Here is a 22,171-nt window from a genome sequence, read left to right as displayed (position 1 = left end):
TATACATATTTATATTTATTATATACACGCATATGTTCTAACATTGTCATTGGCCGCTAAGTGGCTTCAAATTACATGATGAAAATAAAATATAAAATAAAATAAAATTTTCTCTTAAAATAAAATGTTGACACAATTTTCTATTCATTCGTTCTGTTTTGTTATTTTTGGTTTTTTCTTTAATCATTGTTGTTGGTTTAAGCTGAAATCAAAAACAACAACAATGATTAAAGAAAAAAACCAACAATAACAAAACAAAACGAATGAAAAAAAGAGGAAGCACGCTCAAAATAAACCCAGCCAAATGTACTCAAATCGATGATTTGACGGTGGCAAAGGAAAATAGATATGTAGCCGGCATAAGCCGGCTATCGTGTAAACCTTTTTCAAGTGTAGTTCACTTTGGGTTGAGTGAATTACCCGAATTAATTCTGATAATTGGTTGATAGTTTTGCTGCAAGTAGAGGATACTGATGAGGAATGTGGTAATTCCGAAACGTGCGTCCATCCAACCATCTTGCAGTCTATAGGGCTTTGCCCAAATAAATTTGACAAACATTATTTTCCTCTGTTGGTTAAGCTGCACTTGTAGTTTAATCAATACTTGGTTTTAAGCTGAAATCAAAAACAACAACAAAAATGTTCTATTGAAAAAAATTGACAAAATTTTCTATTAAAACAACATTTTGACAAAATTTTCTATAGAAATAAAATTTTGAAAAAATTTTCTATTGAAATAAAATGTTGATAAAGTGTTCTATTTCAATAAAATTTTAATAAAATGTTCTATTGAAATAAAATAAAAAAAATTATTGAAATACAATTATGACAACATTTTCTATTAAAATAAAATTTTGACAAAATTTGCTATTAAAATAAAATTTTGACAAACTGTTCTATAAAATACAATTTTGACAAAATTTTCTATTAAATTAAATTTTGACAAAATTTTCTATTAAAGAAAATGTTGACAAAATTTTCTATTAAATAAAATTTTAACAAAATTTTCGATAAAAACAATATTTTGACATTTTCTTTAAAAAAAAACCAACGTTTGACAACATTTTCGTAATTGTGACAAAATTTTCTATAAAATTAAAATTTTCACAAAATTTTCTATAAAATTAAAATTTTCACAAACTTTTCTATAGGAATATAATTTTGACATCATTTTTTGGAAGTTTTTGGTACACTTATCTCCAAAATTTAATATATTATTTTTGGGTAGAGTAGTAGTAGTAATAGTAGTAAAAGTGCAATGTTTGTCTATATCTCGTTGTAGTAATTGCTTTCTAATTTTGAACTAAGCTACCTCCAAGATTATTTGGGCTTCTTTCTTAGCTTTGAACTCAACTCACTTGCTTTCTTACAAAGGAAACATTGTTTTTTTTTTTTTACATTTGAAGTCATGAATAGACCAACGACATTCCTTTAAAATTCTTGGAAGAGCATTTAAAATACTTCTTCTCAACCATTATCACTCCTAGGTAGGTAATAAACATTAATGAACTCCCAAGGAAAACACATCATTAAAATATTTTTCTCTCCATGGATATGCTGCCAAGACAATAAATTCGTATAACCCCTAACCCCCCACATAAAGTAAACACACACACACACACTCAAACTCAGGAAAATCATAATATGGCATATCAACACCAATGTTAGAAAAAAAAAAACAAACAATAGAAAAATGAAAACTTACGTGAATATAGGTAAAGGACTACCCTGAATGTTACAGGGCATATGAACATCATTGCCACGTTCCACATGAATGTCCATGACGGGTTTTTGTGTTGTTCGTGGTGCTAGGTTTTTGCTAAGCTCTGAAATGAAACAACAGGATTATCATATACAAGTGTTGGAATGTTGGTAAAATTCACACACACACATATATTTATATATACATACACCTATACTACCATGTGCATGTTGGTCTACTAATACTAACCTTTGACCTGTAACATTACAGCCTCACTACGTTGTCTATCACCATTGAGGGTATTGGTAACCAGACACGAATATTTCACCAAACTATCTTCAGTACGTACAGCTCGAATGTATAAATCTCCAGACGCTGATAGGACCACATAACGACCGGCTGGAAAATTTGCACAAAAACAAAAGAAAATCAGACTTTCAATAGCAACGGATTTGCGTTCGCTTAACGTTTAGTACTTTTTAGTGTATATTTGTCGTTTTAATAAAATCAATATTGTCATACGAGTAACTATTCTCAAATAAAAGTTCTAACAACCTCTTTGGGGAATTTGACAGGATAGGGGGTTATGTAAAATATATACAGGATAAAAAACAAAAACAGGCAAACGAATATGTTCTTTGGCAGTAAATAGAAAAAATTGTTAACTTGTTTAGGAATAAGAAGAAAATTTATAGATGCTATAACTCTTTAATAGACTGGGGAGGATTATGCTCTAAATTCATATAGATACTTTTTTATTTTAACCGAGTAACACCAACCATGGTAACTTTCCTATTCCTTATATGTAGACTTTCGATGTACCATTTTAATATAAAATTTTAGGTCAATATTTTTTTAGTGTACTCTCAAAATTGCTTGTTGTCGCCCTCTGAGCAAGTCTACTATATACAAAAAAAATATTTTTTATCTTCAATCACGATATTAATTGATCCAATTAGTTTTTAATTGAAATTCGCAGAAACGATAGTATCAATTAAAAAATTAATTGAAAGTCAATTAAAAAAACTCATTGATCCAATTAAAAATTAATTGATATTATACGTTTTTAGTTTCAATTAAAAAATTTGTTCAATTAATTACATTTTTAATTGAATAGTCTTTAAAACTCAATTAAGAAAAATGTTCGTGAATTTTTTTCTGTGTAAGAATGCATCAATGAACATGCTCGGTTTTTTAGGCTCGATGTCAGTAACAGCTTGACAAAATGTCTGATAATTGGAATTACAAAATTGTCCAATTAAGAGAATTGGTGGAAGTCTGAAACAGAGCCCAACTCATCAATTTCGACTGCATAGTGTTATAAATAGTCTTTTTATTAAAAAAATAAAAAAATTTCATATTTTCTAAATGTTTATACCCTTCGCCATTACTGTGGTACGGAATATAATAAGTTTGTGCATTTATATGTAACGCCAAGAAGGGACAGTCTTCGACCAGTCGTTTAGTATCCCAGTAAAAAAATTGGAAGTTGTTCCACAAACATTTCTTGTAATACGCATCGCGGGATCCCCCATCAATTTTTCCACTTCCGATGTACGCAGTTACACTATCTTAAGTGAAAATTTATTTTTTGGATAATTAAATTGCAAAAAAAAACTAAATAAATTAACTACAAAACTAAAAAAGATAAATAAAAAAAAATTAAATTTCATCCCCCCTGGAATTTGAACCTGTGCCGTTTGACTTCCATGGAAGTTTTTTTGGGAAGGTTTTGCAAATCACTGTAATTTTTAATTTTTTTTTTTTTTTGTTGATTTTTTATTGAAAAAAATATGCTGAAATTAACAAAATAAAATCAATGTTAAACATAAAAAAATTTAGAAAAATATTTCATAAAAACTGCCGTTGGTTAGATTTGAACCAGAGGTCTTTATTTTTTTATTCATACCCAGCAAAAGAATTTGGAAGTTCTTCCATAGACATAACTTTAAAAGCACTTCCAGAATATGCACTCCCAATGATGTTGTTTATTTTAACTACCCAGGAAGTTATTTTAATTAAATTTTTTATAACTTGGTTTTTTCATACTTGTAATGGGTAATTTTAACTCTTTTTGTTTCAAATAGGTTAAAAACAGAGTAGAATTCATAAAATGGTACTAATCTTTTAAATTTTGTCGAAAAAAATGCTAAATAGAGGGTGATACGGTCAAAATTTGGTCAATATAAACTTGACGTATTTCTTTCAATTTTGCATTTAAAAAACCTGAACACCCCTCATTTTGAAGGTGTGTGTGTGTAGAATGTTGCTTCTATTTTGATTTTGGAATTCACTCTTCAGTTGTCAAAATGCCGTCCAAGCAAAAAGAGCAGCGTGCGAGCTACTCGCACGCAAAGCTGGCAAAATCGCTAAAAGTTGCCAAATCAACCGTTACAAATGTAATTAAAGTGTTTGGGGAACGTTTGTCGACAGCAAGAAGTCTGGATCGGGGGGAAAACGAAAACCGGAAGCCGCTGAGACGACAAAGAGAGTTGCCGGTAGTTTCAAGCGAAACCCTAACCTCTCTCTCCGAGATGCCGCAAATAAGCTGGGTGTATCGTCTACAACCGTGCATCGAGCCAAAAAACGAGCCGGACTATCGACTTACAAGAAGGTAGTGACTCCAAATCGCGATGATAAACAAAATACGACGGCCAAAGCGCGATCCCGGAGGCTGTACACGACGATGCTGACGAAGTTTGACTGCGTGGTAATGGACGACGAAACCTACGTCAAAGCCGACTACAATCAGCTTCATGGACAGCAGTTTTATACGGCAAAGGAAGGGGAAAGGTAGCAAATATTTTCAAGCACATAAAACTGTCAAAGTTCGCAAAGAAATATCTGGTTTGGCAAGCCATCTTTACCTGTGGCTTGAAAAGCAGCATTTTCATAGCTTCCGGAACTGTCAACCAAGAAATTTACGTGAAAGAGTGTTTGAATAAACGTCCGCTGCCTTTCCTGAAGAAACACGGTTGTTCCGTACTGTTTTGGCCGGATTTGGCATCTTGCCATTACAGTAAAAAGGCCATGGAGTGGTACGCCGCCAACAACGTGTAGATGGTTCCCAAGGACAAGAACCCTCCCAACACGCCAGAGCTCCGCCCAATTGAGAAATACTGGGCTATTGTCAAGCGGAACCTAAAGAAGACCAAAAAAACTGCTAAGGACGAGCAGCAGTTCAAGGCAAACTGACTTTCTGCGGCGAAGAAGGTGGTCAAGGTGGTTGTACAAAATCTGATGGCAGGTGTCAAGCGTGAGGCCCGGCAATTCGGATTTGGAAAAGCGAAGACCTAACTGAATATTTTTCCTGAATTTTATACTAATTGAACTTGAAAAAGAAATTTAATTTGATTTTTTAAATAAACGATTTCACCGATTTACACGCGTTTTCCCTTGACCAAATTTTGACCGTATCACCCTTTAATGCTAAAATATTTGAAGTCAAACGTTTCCGACAAGCGTTAGAATCCATTAAAAATTATAAAAAATTATAAAAATTATTTATTTGACAAAATATCGCAGAATTTTTTAATTTACATCCAAAACATTGAATTCAGATCACACCTGTGATACAAATTCAGTGCAACGGCTGTTGAAATGGAGGACTTCCGTCCTACGTCAAGCCCATGATAAATTCATCGCTTCTGCGTCAATTTTGCACCACTTCCGGATACAAAAAGAACATTTTCATTACTTTTTTGGCGACGCTTTTTTTGCTGGGTAATAATAAAGAACATCTAAGGAAGTATTTAAAATGTCATGCCGTGGTGCCATATGATGTTCATATCACAAACATTTGAATAGAAATTTTGGAGCATCGTGTTCAATGGCGTTTGTAGCTGAGTGTGCAAAAAAGTTCAACCCCCAGCGGAAGCGAAGAAGTTTTTCAATTTGTAAAAATTGGATAATATGAAAATAAAAGTGTAACAATAAATAGAATAAAATTTTGTTTTTTAAATTTCTTCATCCAAATGAACTTCCAAGGCACAACTTCTAAAGCGATGCAAAGGATCCAAGAATGGAGTACTTCTGTTCTATGACAGGACAACTTTGCACTACTTTCTAAAATTCTTTAAAACAATGACATTTGAATTAAAAGAAGTTTATAATCCTTGCTTCAAATTTATATTTGCGTCTCTCTGCTGAAGTTGTAGATCTTTGAAGTAAGGCAAATTTTCCTTTAAATAAAGAAAATCATTTTTAATTTAAAGAAATCGTCTTTAACTCAACTGACATATTGAATTTTTAAATTTAAGAAAAAAAAACGCTTCAAATATAGGCTAAGGCTTATTTTAAGGATTTGCATCTTTGGTTTAAAGTTTTTTTTAGCATTAAGAATACTGTTTTTACTTTGAAGTACCTGGAATAATTTGGATTTAGAAATAGGAATTTGTACATAAATACCTTTATTAAAATATCTCAAAAAGAAAATAAAAACTCAATGAATGAGATCTGTATCCAAATTTAATTTTATTGATCCTAGACTTAAAGCCAGGGAGGTCCGTTAAAAATGTCTTTATTTGAAAGAAGCCGCATCTTTGGCTCGGAATCAATACCAAAATCCTTAAGGGAAGTTCAAAATCTTTGGATCCAAGTAAACTTTTTTTTTTAATGCAGCAAACATTTAACATTTTTTACCTATACTTCTAATAGATGTGTATCGCCCGATAAATAATAATCGCTCCTTTTTTACTAACATTATGTTTCGTCCCATGTCGTCCCATAGCATCATCCTATTTAAATTTTAATTGTAAAATTTGGTAGAGAAATTCACGAGTATTCGAATTAAAACCTTTTACCAGTCTGGTAACTGGTAAATTTGATGAATTTGAGATGGTACATACAATGTTGGTCTACTCGACGATGAAGGGTATAATATAGTCGACCCTGCCCGACTTTAGACTTTACTTATTTGTTATATATTAAAATTTAAAAGAAATTTGCATAGTGTTGTACAAAAGCCTTTTAGTGACACGTCCATAAAGTATTTTTCCCATATTCTAAATTTGTATATATTTAAATCTAAAAACAAAACAAAAAATCAATTTTCTAAATCAATTACAAGAAATAAAATCGCACCAGTCGAATGTCTCTACCAACATATGTATGTAAGTATGGACAAGCCATTTCCCTTATTCTCTTCTTCTCTGAATCTCTCCCACTCTCTCGGTCTCTCCTATTCTATGACATGGATACTTTAAGTAAATGTGTGCCAAAGTAACAAAACACTGGACAACATGGAAATTCCCACACGATGACATGAAAACATTTTCCAATAAATGTCAACCAGTCCGAAACATAATACGGAATACGGAGACACCATAGCCAACAGGAACAAACACCATTCGTTTAATATGCAACAAAACTAGACTATGGCACTACAAAACCATATTTTGTCAACAATCCAGTCTATAGAGGGGGTTGGGATATGAAATGTATGCTGTAAAAATGTAACTGAGATCAACAAACACCAGAGACTGTGCATATATCCATAGATAGGGCACACATTATTCGCTTAGCTCTCTCTCTCTCTCCCACTCTCTCCCTCTCACAACAAGGCCTGTAATGCCCTGCATATGGCTGCGATGGGTTCATAAAATACATAAGTGCCTGAATGTCAATGCAGTTGCTCCGAGCTAACATTGGATGGAAGAGTTTCGTTTTTGTAAATGGATTTTCTCTTTTTATGAATTATACCTGTTCTAAACATTCATATACAAGGGGAAATTTGCATATTTTGGGAAACATATGTATAGGGAAAATATTCCAATGTACGTAAAAAATCAATTGATGGGTTTTTACATAAGAAAAATGATTATAGTCGATATGTGAATGAAACCATATTTTATGGACTAAAGTTAACGTTATTTCATTTCACCACTTATTGGAGTAGAGTAGGATTTTGTTAATCATATTTGCAGATCAAAAGAGATATGGTTAGCAATTATAAAATGATTGGAAATACTTTCCACCCAATCTATTTCTCAAGGTAGGGAGTCTCCAACAAAACATCAAAACAAAAAAATATCCTGTTTAAGACCAAACCCCGAAACCTACTTAGCCTTTGTCGTTTATGCTACTCTTGTAGTTTAGTCAAAATAAGCTGAAATCAATTATTATTACTATTTTTTTTTAATGTGCTACAATCATTGTCGTTTTCATAATTTAAGATATTCTTGAGCATCTCACAACTTTAAACTTCACTTCTTTTTTAATATGTAGCATAATTTTTTTCATTTTATTTATTTTTTTTTTTTACTTATGTCGAAATATGCAACATAAGCACGCACCGGAAGGAAAGAAAATTCGCAAACATAAATTTTAACAAACGGATAAACACCGACATTTTCCCACAAGAACAACAGATGTGTAGCAGAATAAAACCAACAACTAGCCATTACTATGGAGAATATTGAGACTGATACTGCCACTGGTTAATACAGTGAGAGCAAAGTTACAAAAAAAGTTTACAGTGAAATATCAATGCCACAGCAGTGGCGGGGGGAGGATGGTGGCAGGGTTGTGAGGGAAACTACCAACACATAAAAAAGGATAAACACGACATGGCGGAAACAAATGCAACAATACCACTATAACCGCTACAAAACAACAACAACAATAAAACTATTTATTCGGACACTAGTAATGGTACTCGCACACACACACACACATACACTCGTGTTAACCCCCATTTCATCCACTCATAAACGACTTTCAATAAAAACTCACGTTTATAGGTATTTTGTTACAACCCAAAAAAACACTAGCCAGAAGAAGCAGGAGCAGCAACAGCGGCAGTCCATTCATCTGGCTTTTTACTCGCATACACGGGTATCTCTATGCATGCATGAATATTTGTGTCCCATAGTCATAGACCATTAATAAACAACTCGCTCGACCATATGTTTGTCAGTTGGGACAAGGCAAGAAAATTCCAATTGAAATAACACAAGAGAGGAAGTCCATGTATTTATGTCATTCATTCATATACTATGTGTTGGTAGTTCCCCCCCCCCCCCCCCCATCCCTCTCCCCCAAAGAGCTCTGAGAATTTGAGAATCGAACCGGATTTTATGAGAAGCATAAACAACGAGAAAAAAACCGAAACAGAAATCCATAAATATGGTGCCCTATTCAAAAGTATCGTTTTCGGAAGAGTAAAATTATGAGACATATTTAAAATGGACAAAATATTTATTATTATTTTTATGGGAAAATATTTCGTATAAACTCCAATTTAATTTGGGGTAAAATTGATTGTGCCAATTCAGTATGTTTTTACGCAATCAAAATAGGTTTCAGGTATAGTAAATAGGGTTTTACTACAAATTAAAACCCATTGAGCAAGTCGTAGTTAAATTGTAAATACTATACGAGGGTTGTCTTTTATATATTGAGATTACAAAATTGGGAGAACAAAAACAACTACTAATCATAGAAAATAAATTTATTGTTAAAAAAAATCCCCAATGAAGGAAAATGTGTTTGATAGTATAGAAGCGATTTTTTAGGGTGTACGTGCGGGTAAATTTGTTTTTTAATAAAGAAATTTTCCCCTCGAGATCCGTCCAAAACACCACCAGATTTCTATCCTCGGAAAAAATTGTAGTGTCTAGAAGCTCAAGAAGTCAAATCTAGAGATCAGTCTATAAGAGGGCTTTACCGAAATATGAAACGATATAAGGCGGCAAATTCGAAGCAGATCTTTGTAGATCTGAAATACCGCTAGATTTCCAATAACAGACAAATTGGACCAGTGTTACCAGAAGTTGGGGAAATTCCCTACATGTAGCTTTTTTCTTGTAATATTTAGCGTAGGGGCACAATTTAGGGATTTTTCACTCAACACAATTTGTAATAATTTTTACATTTTGGTGGCTCTAGAGGAGGAAATTAGAAGAAAATCTTACCACAAAACTACCAAACATATATATTTTATAGAAATAGAAGTTACACCGTAGACGACATTTCATGTATAATTAAGGCCAGATGTGATCTAATACTTCTTAACGCAAATCCGTACATCCCTAATCCAAATGGCAACGATCAGTGCACATTATGCAATATGAATCGGAAAGAAACACTGCAACATTTCCTTGGTGTTTGCCCCATTTTAAGTGAGATTAGGGTTCTCTACTTTAAATAGTAGGAACCTCTTAAATGAGGATACTATCATAAGTATACTAGATGGAAGAGAAGTGGAAGACTGGAGAAATCTTATTGGATATCTTAAAGCAGATTTACGATACCGTGACTTGATTATCAGAGAGTTTGCATAATTTTTTGTTTTTTATTTCTTTTTGAATAATATGTTCTTTAGTTAACACATTACACGTTACAAGTACTCAGGCGACGTTAAGTCATAGCCGTAAAATCTTTATTTAAAGTATTATATCAATTAAATTTTATAAACATTGAATTATATAGATGAATTTATAAATAATAAAGATTCAACTAACTAACTAACTAACTAGAAAATTTTATTTCTATAGAAATTTTTGTCAAAATTTTACTTCTATAGAAATTTATGTCAAAATTTTATATCTATAGAAAATTTTGTCAACATTTTTATACCCTTCACCACTACTGTGGTACAGGGTATAATAAGTTTGTGCATTTGTATGTAAACCCAAGAAATAGTGGTCATAGACCCATCTTTTAGTATACCGATCAGAATTAAATTCTGAGTCGATTTAGCGACGTCCGTCTGTTTGTCTGTCCGTCCGTCTGTCTGTATATGTAATTTTGCGCACAAAGTACAGCTCGCTATTTAAGTCCGATCGTCCTCAAATTTGGCATAGGACCGTTTCTTGGGACAGAGACAATCGCTATTGGTTTTGGAAAAAATCGGTTCAGATTTAGATATAGCTGCCATATATATTTATCCCCGATTTGGTCATAGTTAGCGTGTTTATCAACCGATTTTCTTGAAATACCGTATATACAAATATTTTTTTAATCTCGAAAACCTTGCAAAATATCAGCCAAATCGGTTCAGATTTAGATATACCTCCCATATATATCTTTCGTCCGATTTTGACTCATATGACCACAGAGGCCAAAGTTTATTACAGATCTTCGTGAAATTTTGCACAGAGGGTAGAATTGACATTCTACCAATGCTTGGTAAATTTAATTGAAATCGGTTCAAAATTTAGATATAGCTCCCATATATATCTTTCTTCCGATTTGAATTTATATGGCCACAAAAGCCAGAGTTTTGCCGTGATTTGCTTCAAATTTTGCAAAAGGGGTACGTTTAATAGTATCGTTAAGTGTATCAAATTTTTTTAAAATCGGTTCAGATTTAGATATAGCTCACATATATATCTTTCGCCCGATTTGGACTTATATGTTCTCAAAAGCCAGAGTTTTGCCCTGACTTACTTCAAATTTTGCACAAGCGGTACTTTTAACGATGTGCCAAATATGGTCAAAATCGATTCAAATTTAAATATAGCTCCCATATATATCTTTCGTCCGATTTCAACTTATATGGCCTCAAAATCCGGGGTTTTGCCGTGATTTGCTTCAAATTTCGCACAAGGAGTACGTTTAGTAGTATCGGTAATTGTGCCAAATTTGGTTGAGATTTAGATATGGCTCCCATATATATCTTCCGTCCGATTTGCACTCATATGACCAGGGGGCATAATAACTTTCAGAATTATTATTCAACTATACATGTCAAATTTAATCAAAATCGGTTCAGATTATATATAGCTCCCATAATACGTACACCAGAGTTGGGGAAATATGGTAGACTGTTACACATTTTAGACCCACTTTCAATGGAAGTTTCCTCCAATTAACTGGATAGCGTTAGCCGATTTAAATTTTAATTCTAGAGATTTTGTAGAAGTAAAAAAATTGTATCCTTTATATAGCTTCCAGCAAATGTGAAGTAGTTGAGATGGTAACACAAATTTTGGCCTACATAGCGGTATAGGCCTCGCCCGACTTTAGATTTTACTTACTTGTTTTTCTATAGAAAAATTTGTCAAAATTTTATTTCTATGTTCTATAGAGAATTTGGTAAAAATTTTATTTTTTAGAAATTTTTCTCAAAATTTTATTTCTGTAGAAAATTTTGTCAAAAGTTTTTATCTAAAGAAAATTTTGTCAAAATTTTATTTCTATAGAAAATTTTGTTAAAATTTTATTTCTACAGAAAATTTTGTTAAAATTTTATTTCTATAAAAAATTTTGTTAAAAATTTTATTTCTATAGAAAATTTTCTCAAAATTTTATTTCTATAGGAAATTTTGTCAAAATTTTATTTCTATAGAAGATTTTGTCAAAATTTTATTTTTATAGAAAATGTTGTGCAAATTTTTTTCAATAAAAAATTTTGTCAAAATTTTATTTCTATAGAAGATTTTGTCAAAATTTTATTTCTATAGAAAATGTTGTGCAAATTTTTTTTCTATAGAAAATTTTGCTAAAATTTTATTTCCATAGAAAATTTTGCCAAACTTTTATTTCTATTGAAAATTTTGTCAACATTTTATTTCTATAGAAAAGTTTGTCGAAACTTTATTTCTATAGAAAATTTTGTCCAAATTTTATTTCTATAGAAAATTTGGCCAAAACTTAATTTCCATAAAAAATTTTGTTAAAATTTTATTTCTATAGAAAGTTTTGTCAAAATTTTATTTCTATAGAAACAATTTGTCAAAGTTTTATTTCTATAGAAAATTTTGTCAAAATTTTATTTCTATGGAAAATTTTGTCAAAACTTTATTTCTATAGAAAATTTTGCCAAAATTGTAAGTCCATAAAAATTTTGTCAAAATTTTATTTCTATAGAAAATTTTGTCAAAATTTTATTCCTATAGAAAATTTTGTCAAAATTTTATTTCTATAGAAAATTTTTTTAATTTTATTTCTATAGACAATTTTGTCAAAACTTTATTTCTATAGAAAATTTTGTCAACATTTTATTTCTATGAAAAATTTAGTCAAAATTTTATTTCTATGTAAAATTTTGTCAAAATTTTATTTCTATGTAAAATTTTGTCAAAATTTTATTTCTATAGAAAATGATGTCAAAATTTTATTTCTATAGAAAATTTGATCAAAATTTTATTTCTATAAAAAATTTGGTAAAAATTTAATTTCCATAAAAAATTTTGTGAAAATTTTAATTCTATAGAAAGTTTTGTCAAAATTTCCTTTCTATAGAAAATTTTGTCTAAATTTTATTTCTATAGAAAATTTTACCAAAATTTTATTTCTATAAAAAATTTTGTTCAAATTTTTATTTCTATAGAACATTTTCTCAAAACTTTATTTCTATAGAAAAAATTGTCAAAATTTTATTTCTATAGAAAATTTTGTAAAATTCTTATTTCTATAGAAAATTTTGTCACAATGTTATTTCTTGAGAATTTTTTTTTTAATTTTATTTCTATAGAAAATTTTGTAAAATTTTTATTTTTGTAGAAAATTTTGTTATTTCTATAGAATTTTTTTTTTTTAATTTTTATTTCTATAGAAAATTTTGTCAAAATTTATTTTCCATAGAAAATGTTGTCAAAACTTTATTTCTATGTAAAATTTTGTCAACATTTTATTTCTATAGACATTTTTGTCGAAATTTTATTTCTTATAATTTTATTTCTACAGAGATTTGATCTACCAAAACATCAAGAATTCGTCCAATCTACCAAACAGAAAAATGTAATATTTTAAGTAGAATTCTGGCAACACTGAATGGGACTAAAGTTTCAAGAAAATTTTATAAAATTCAGATGTTTATGGTAGATGTCTAATAATTCAAATCCGTAAATGGACGCTTCACCAAAACATGGGCCGTTATACTCCAAATTGGACACAGGTCTTTGTGGATTGCCATAAAAATTCAAAGTTAAAATTTTAAAGACATTTATCTTAGCAAAGATTTGAGTATCTATCAATCCTGTTATGCTATAATTTTGGTAAAAATTTCAATAAAACCCTCGTGTTTATCCCCCAAATGGTGGTTTGCGGTTTGTGTTCATTCATGCGTTCTCTGTTATGAAAAAATTAAAGAAATAAAAAACAAAATAAAATATGGTAAAATCAACAAGAATAGTACTCACCAACATCCGATAGCTCCGGTAACAACATCTCTTCGCCGCGTTGCCAACTCGATACTTTGACATATGCACGCACATAATCTGGGATGGCGCATTTAATCAGAGCTGAATTTCCCAAAAAGACTTCGGTGTTTTCTACATGCACGTGAAAAACTCGGCGTACAACTACAAATAAAATAAAAAATCAGTAAATAAGTAAATTGTCAAGTAAGTATTGTACTCGTGTTTATTTATATTGGTATGGTTTTGAAAGTAAAGAAAAGTATCTGATATGAAATATCACCAATTCAAGTAACCATTTTCTTTTTGACAAAAAAATTAATGTTGGAATCATCCATGTTTTAGAATCCATTGTTTGAGTGTCTATAACTGCAGAGACTAAGTGATAATGTGACTAAGTTCCTCCAGCGAGTTCCATAGATTACTCGTACATATTAAACAAAACAGGCATCAACTAACAAAAAAATTCAACAATTTCCAACTCAATTCCTTTTTCCTAATAAACTGTAGCAACACGAATCTGTCTGAAGACCTCATCAACACGACCAACTATCAAATGATGAATGTACACATGCCCGATCAACTGCCAATAGACGAATACACTATTTCCCGATCACCAACGAACCGAATTACCAGTAATCGTCTCTTATTGTTAATGAGTCAAATTTCTTATTAAATTAAAGTTCTCATATTTTATCCACTACCGAACACCAACGATCCGAATTGATTTTAAACTACAAACTGTAATTCCCATCGACGACCGATTATCATCAAACCAAATTTCTCATCGGTTTCCTATCAATGAATCGAAGTTCTATCGACTACAGACCCTTAGGGAACCAAAGTTCTCATCAACTACAGCTTGTCAAAGAATTGAAGTTCTCATCAATCACGAATAATGTTAATGTTAACCAATCAACACCCCATCATCTGTAAGATGTCGTCATCTCCTCATCCTCTACCAACGAATTCAAAAGTTTCCGAACGAATTCCTTATCTAGTACCCATCATAAATGAGCCTATTATCTCATCAACTACGAACCACCAAGGTGCCGATTTTGTTATTATCTACCGATTGACATCGAACCGAAGTTCTCATAACGATCTGATCATCAAAGAATCGAAGTTCTCAACAATGAACAAGTTCTCATCGACTACCGATAATCAACAGATGGATTTTATTACCACTATGGATCATCAGCAAAACGAATTCCTCACCAACTTTCAATCATCAACAAACCGAAGTTTTCATAAATCTCCAATAATCTCGTCCTCTGCCTATAATTGAATTGAACAGATTCCGCCCGTATTACCCATGAAGTTCCCATCACTTTCATTTCAACAAAGAAATCTCTTGTCCATCATATACAAATTGACGACTTCTTTCCGAATGCCTGCTTTCATCTGATTCTGGCTATAACAATAACCAACTGAAGAAATACGAAGCTGTCAGAAAGACAAATGCTTCAGATTAACTACAGATGGACGAACCCACGATTCCCTGATTGTAAACGGACTGGATTACCCAGCAATGATCTATTATCATCTCCGATCAGGAATCTCCGATCATAAACGAACCAAATATCTCATCAACTACCGATCGTCAATGAACTGAAGTTGTCGTTACCGAACATCAACGCATCGAAGTTTTCCTCAACAACCGTTAATAAGCGAACTGAAATTTTCTTCATTTCAAGGAATCAATGACCTGAAATTTGCATTCACTGCAAAAGCTCGCTATCTCCTCATCATCTACCTACCTACGAACTACAAGAACCGATCATTAACGAATCGAGGTTTTCGTCATCTTCTGATCATCAACGGACGGAAATTCATATCAATGAACTGAATTTCTCATCTATTACACAAGGGAACATTGAACTGTTTGAAGACCAAAACTGTGATTTTTGTCCCATGTTTATTATATAGAAATTTTTAAAGAAATTTTTTTTTTTTTAATTAAATTTGGTTTTCAAAACATGAACGATATGTCTAAAACTACTTAAAAATTTGAAAAACAATGTAAGCATGGTTAAAAGAGAATTTTGTTTGGGAGTTTCGGATTTTTTTTTTAATTTAATATGGTGGCGGAAGTGCCTTAATTTTGAAGACAACGGTATATCTCAAAAAGTCGAGCTGATAAAAAAAACCAAGTGCAGATTTGGATTCAGCGTCCCAAATAACCTTAAAAATAATATTCAGTTCTTAATCAACAGAACCATTGTTCCCTTGTGTTATCAATGGTGAACTAACGAATTTCTCATTAATGATCCAAAGTTCTCATCGCTATGCTGAATAACTTAGTGGCTGTGTTCTGTCACATCGAGGTTATTTCTCTTGATAAAATTCAATTCACGTGAATGAAGCTAATTGTCAATCAGTTCATCGCATGGATTGCTTATATTGTTGACCTTTGTCAACTAAAAGCAGATTCGAATAGGCGACTGACTGAGACATTGGACAAAACCGGAACCTTACTGTACACAGATAGGTGCTAATCGTTCTACGGGCGGTTCATAGCACATTGTTCTGCTTGTGTTTCGGTTTTATTTTTTTGCGTCATCTGAGGATTTTTTCCATACGCGAACTACTTATTACCACAGAGACCTTCGAGCGCAATGTTCCCCACAGAGACCATCGGATCTACTCTTCCGCTACGAAGACCTTTAGGCTAGAGGTGTGCACTTGACACGAAATTGTCGTGAATCAAACGTGAGTCACTCTGTTAGGTTAGGTTAGGTGGCAGCCCGGCTCACTTAGACTATTCAGTCCATTGTGATACCACATTGGTGAACTTCTCTCTTATCACTGAGTGCTGCCCGATTCCATGTTAAGTTCAATGACAAGGGACCTCCTTTTTATAGCCGTGTCCGAACGGCGTTCCACATTGCATTGAAACCACTTAGAGAAGTTTTGGAACCCTCAGAAATATCACCAGCTGTTGGCAACGGCGTGAGTGTGCGTGATTAACAAACCAAAAGTCGAGCGTGAGCATGAGTCACGAAAATAATTTCTTCGTGAGTGTGCGTGAGTAACGAATTTCGGAAAATTACTCTTAAGTAAAAAATTCCGCCCACGGACATAAAACGCTAACGAGATTAATGAATTTGCAATTTTTGTGACACCTGGGATGTTAAGAGTTTATTAACGCTCTCGATTTTAATCATGCTCATGTTTTCAAACACGTCCCTAAGGTAAATTAGTCATAAAATTATTCGTGAGTCACGACATTTTTCCTGACATTTCGTGTGTGAGTCCAAATTTTCTTTTCGTGAGTGAGCGTGAGTCCACCAAGCAATATCGTGCGTGAGTGTGCGTGAATACGATTTTTCCGTCGTGAGTGTGCGTGAGTAAAATATTACTCACGTGCACACCTCTACTTCCATCTCAGAGGCCTTTGGACCTACTGTTCCACCACTGATACCTTTGGGCCTACAATTCCCCACAGAGACCTTCGGTTCCACCACAGAAACTTTCGGCCCTACTGTTCCACCACTGTATCCTTGTGACTTACATTTCCACCACAGATATCTTGGGTCCTACTTTTCCACTACTGAGACCTTCGGCTTACAGTTCCAGAACTGAGACCATAGGGCCTAGCGTTTCTCACAGAGACCTTTGGGCATACTATTCCCACAGAGACCTTCGGTTCCACCACAGAAACATTCGGTCCTACTGTTCCATCACTGAAAGCTTGTGGCTTACATTTCCACCGCTGAGACCTTCGGAACTACAGTTCCAGCACTGAGATCTTCAGGGCTATTTTCCACCACTGAGACCATCGGACATATCGTTCCCCACAGAGACTTTTGGGTCTGCTATTCCCCACAGAGACCTTCGGTTCCACCACAGAAACTTTCGGTCCTACTGTTCCACCATTGAAACCTTGGGGCTTACTCTTAAACCACAGAGATCTTCGGTCTTACTTTTCCACTACTGGGACCACCACTGAAACATTAAGGCCTACTGTCCTACCACTGAAACCTTCGGGCCTACAGTTCAACAACTGAGACCTTCGGGTCTACTGTTCCCTCGTAGACTAGCTAGTAGTCGTAAGTAATACTAAATAGCGACGCAATACCTACCCGAAGCTGATCCAGACCCAGAAACAAGTATAGCGCCACTGCCGCTACAGGATCAGGCACCACACCGCTTGTACGCCGATCAATTGTAGCAGCTCAAAGGCGTCCGAAAGCAGGAAGCAACTTCCATCAACGAGCGCAGACATACATTTTAACCCTTTCACTACCGATGTCCACTTAGAATGACATTCGAAAAAGACACCATATTCTATTTTCCCACTTAGTTTCGATTTATTTCGCGATGTTATTTTAAAGTAGAGGCTTTAATCTAAATAAGCTATAAAAATTTTCCATATTGGTGAGAACTAAAATATATTTTTATAAACTTCTTTAACAATAAACAAAAAATACGAAAAATTGAGACAGTTTTTCTACTATACGTTTCTAGTAAATGGACATTCATACAAAACCAGTAGCTGATATTACTGCGGGTTCTTTTTTGTATTTTTTCTCACACTTTTAAAGATATTATCAAATTCTTCATGGATCGTTTCCGCCTTCCACGAACCACCTGCAAACAGACTAGCATCCGATCATCTCGTCACCATTAGAACAACGACCGAAAGCCTCAACTACCGTACATCATTACCTCTGAGAAGATAAAAGTTCCCGATCATCGACGAAATCCCGACTGCCTAATACCCACCAGTACTAGAGAGATTATCATAGATCACATAAGTAACTTATGAATAATTTTTATTAATTAATATTTTACTCGAGAGAGTAAAATACGGAAATATTTCGTGGACACCACGGAAATGATTCGGAGACTCCGAAGGTGACTGAACTTGAGTTCTTATTCCAAAAGTTTAAAAGGGAGCCACCGTGGTGCTATGGTTAGTATACCCCCCTTGCATACACCGAGTCGTGGGTTCAAGTCCAGTTTCGACCAAACACCAAAGCTTCTGTAAGTGGCTACACCACAATGTGGAATACCGTACGAACTCACTTTAACATCACAATGGATTGAATAGTCAAACTGAGCCTGAAATATCGGGCTGCCACTATACCTAACCTGACTTAAAGGGACTGTGGATATAACTGAGCATATCACAACCAACGATTAAACCAGGTTCGGCATCTTCCAAAATGTTTCCTCGATTGGCATTGATGCAAATTGGGAGTTTTCATTTTTCATAAAATTTCCCTGACCTGGCACATCCTAGTAAATTTAAAACTCTCTCTCAACATTACAAAGGCACACACCTATACATACATATATAAGTATCTATCAACAATGATAGTAAATTTATAGTGTTATGCCGGAATAAAAGAGTGCAAAAACTACAACAGCAAAATATGACCAAAAAATACTACCGCATACAGCACAACACCCACAGAACGGAATAGCAATGTTGTGTTAAAACATCGGTGCTATTTCCGGTTATAAGCCAAAGGATATGAAGCTGAATTCTGGCACACAGCCTGAGCAGTTGTATCAGTAATAGTAGCCGACGAAACAAGAATGACCATGGCAAATAAACAAACGACCACCATGAGGATGATATCAACATGCCATTCCTATGGGAGATATTGCATGAGCAGTAAGGATTAACCGGTTTTTTTTCGTAGAATATTTAAAAATTAAAAAAGGATGAAAACAAAAATTGCAAACTAAAACTAACGTCAAATGTAATAATCTACTCAAAAGAACATTGTACTCGATTCTGTTGGAAGTGGGAGAGTTGATATGGACTTTATCTCTGAAAGTCATCGACCAATACCAACAATGTCTTTTTTTTTTCAAATGTTCGTTTCGTTGGCAAGGTAGTATGGAGTTCTAGTTGCTGTTGATTTTTATGTTAGAAAACAACAAAAAAGGACACTGAACTTCGACAATAGCCAAATTGAATTTGAACTTTTATGTACTTGAAACTTTCGCTGCACTCTCATGTAATTGGTCATGGCTTTTGGTTTTCAAGAAACTCCTTTAATTGGTCCATACATATATGGAGTTTTTGTTTTTCTCTGTTTTGATAGACTCAAAGCTTTTTTGGGATTTTGTTTTTTCTTATTTTTTTTTTATAAAAGCTTGAATTTGTTTATGCGTGCATGTAGGGAATGTTAAAAGGTTTTTTTCGTTTTAATGCAAAATATTCTTCTCCAACTAAGAGATACTCCACAAAATTTTAAACAAAAACCTTTGACAAAATTTTCTATAGAAAAATTTTAAAAGACATAAAATTTTGACAAAATTTTCTATAGATATAAAATTTTGACAAACTTTTCTCTAGAAATAAAATTTTGACACAACTTTCTAGGGAAATAAAATTTTGACAAAATTTTCTATAGAAATTAAATTTTGACAAAGTTTTCTATAAATAAAATTTTGACAAAATTTTCTATAGAAATAAACTTTTGACAAAATTTCCTACAGAAATAAAATTGTCAAAATTTTCTATAGAAATAAAATGTTGACAAAATTTTTATAGACAGAAAATTTTGACAAAATTTTCTAAAAAAAAAGTTTTGACAAAATTTTCTATAGATATAAAATTTTGACAAAATGTTCTATTGAAATAAAATTTTGACAAAATTTTCTATAGAAATAAATTTTTGCCAAAATTTTCAATTGAAATAAAGTTATGACAAATGTTTCCATATAATTCTATAGAAATACAATTTTGACAAAATTTTCTATAGAAATAAAATTTTGACACAATTTTTTATCGAAATACAATTTTGACAAAATTTTCTATAGAAAGAAAATGTTGCCACAATTTTCTATAGAAACAAAATTTTGGCAAAGTTTTCGATACCCATCAAATTTTTCTGTAGAAATAAAATTATGATCAAATTTATATAGAAACAAAATTTTGACCAAATTTTCAATAGAAATTAAATTGTGACAAAATTTCTACAGAAATAAAATGTTGACGAATTTTTCTATAGAAATAAAATTTTGACAAAAAAATATAATTTTGACAAAATTTTCTATGGAAATAAAATGTTTATTGTTGTTTTTTTGATCTCAGCTTAAAGCCATGCATTGACTTAACTACAAGTGTAGCTTAACCAACAGAGGAAAAGTATGCTTGTCAAATTTATTTGGGCAAAGCCCTATAAATTTGATAGTCGGCTACTGCCTAAACAAATTTGCCAGCATATCTCTTTTCCTTTGCCAAACTCAAATCATCGATTTGAATGTATTTGGCTGGCAAATTTGTTTAGGCAGTAGCCGACTATCAAACCCTTTTTCGGGAGGTTCAAGTGTAGTTCACTTTGGGTTGAGTGAATTACCCGAATTTATTCTGATAATTGGTTGATAGTTTTGCTGCAAGTAGAGGATGCTGATGAGGAATGTGGTAATTCCGAAACAGCTGTACACCCAACCATCTTGCAGTCTATAGGGCTTTGCCCAAAAAAATTTGACAAGCATACCTTTCCTCTGTTGGTTAAGCTACACTTGTAGTTTAGTCAATGCATGGCTTTAAGCTGAGATCAAAAAAAACAACAATAACGATTGAAGAGAAGCCAACAATAACAAACAAAACGAAATAAAATTTTGACAAAATCTTCTATAGAAATAAAATGTCGACAAAATTTTCTTTAGAAGTAGAATTTTAACAAAATATTGAAATTTCGAAATAAATTTTTGATAAAATTTTTCTAAAGGAATAAAATTGTGACAAAATAATGCTATAGAAATAAAAATTTTAAAAAATGTTGCTATAGAAACAAAAAATTTGCTACAGAAATATAATTTTGACTAACTTTTGCTATAGAAATAAAATTTTGGCAAAATTTTCTATAGAAATAACATTTTGACAAAAATTTTCTACACAAATAAAATTTTGGCAAAATTTTCTGAAGATATAAATTTTGACATAATTTTCTAAAGAAATATAATTTTTGGCATAATTTTCTATAGAACTAAATTTTTGACAAAATTTTCAAGTGAAGTAAAGTTATTACAAAATTTTCTATAGAAATAATATTTTGACAAAATTTTCTATAGAATTAAAATTTTGACACAATTTTTTATAGAAATAAAATTTTGACAAAATTTCTTATAGAAAGAAAATGTTGCCACAATTTTCTATAGAAATAAAATTTTGGCAAAGTTTTCTATAGACATAAAATTTAGCCGTAGAAATAAAATTTTGACCAAATTTTTATAGAAACAAAATTTTGACAAAATTTTCAATAGAAATAAAATTGTGACAAAATTTCTACAGAAATAAAAGTTTGACGAATTTTTCTATAGAAATAAAATTTTGACAAATTTTTCTATAAATATATAATTTTGAGAAAATGTTCTATAGAAATAAAATTTTGACAAAATTTTCTTTAGAAGTAGAATT

General features: G+C 32.2%; 1 protein-coding gene across 1 annotated transcript in view; it reads right to left on the bottom strand.

The window, feature by feature from the left end:
* Dscam3 (Down syndrome cell adhesion molecule 3) overlaps nt 1–22,171 on the bottom strand; it is a 317,456-nt gene that overhangs the window by 226,620 nt on the left and 68,665 nt on the right. The window contains exons 4-6 of the mRNA XM_075299301.1: nt 13,789–13,950; nt 1,952–2,101; nt 1,706–1,826 (exon numbers count right to left, since the gene is read on the bottom strand). Of these exons, the coding sequence (XP_075155416.1) occupies nt 1,706–1,826; nt 1,952–2,101; nt 13,789–13,950 (433 nt within the window). The remainder of the gene's footprint in view (nt 1–1,705; nt 1,827–1,951; nt 2,102–13,788; nt 13,951–22,171) is intronic.

The sequence above is a fragment of the Haematobia irritans genome, chromosome 1 (genome assembly GCF_050003625.1).
Source record: "Haematobia irritans isolate KBUSLIRL chromosome 1, ASM5000362v1, whole genome shotgun sequence".
Taxonomy (NCBI): domain Eukaryota; kingdom Metazoa; phylum Arthropoda; class Insecta; order Diptera; family Muscidae; genus Haematobia; species Haematobia irritans.
This window is presented reverse-complemented; position numbering and strand designations above follow the sequence as displayed.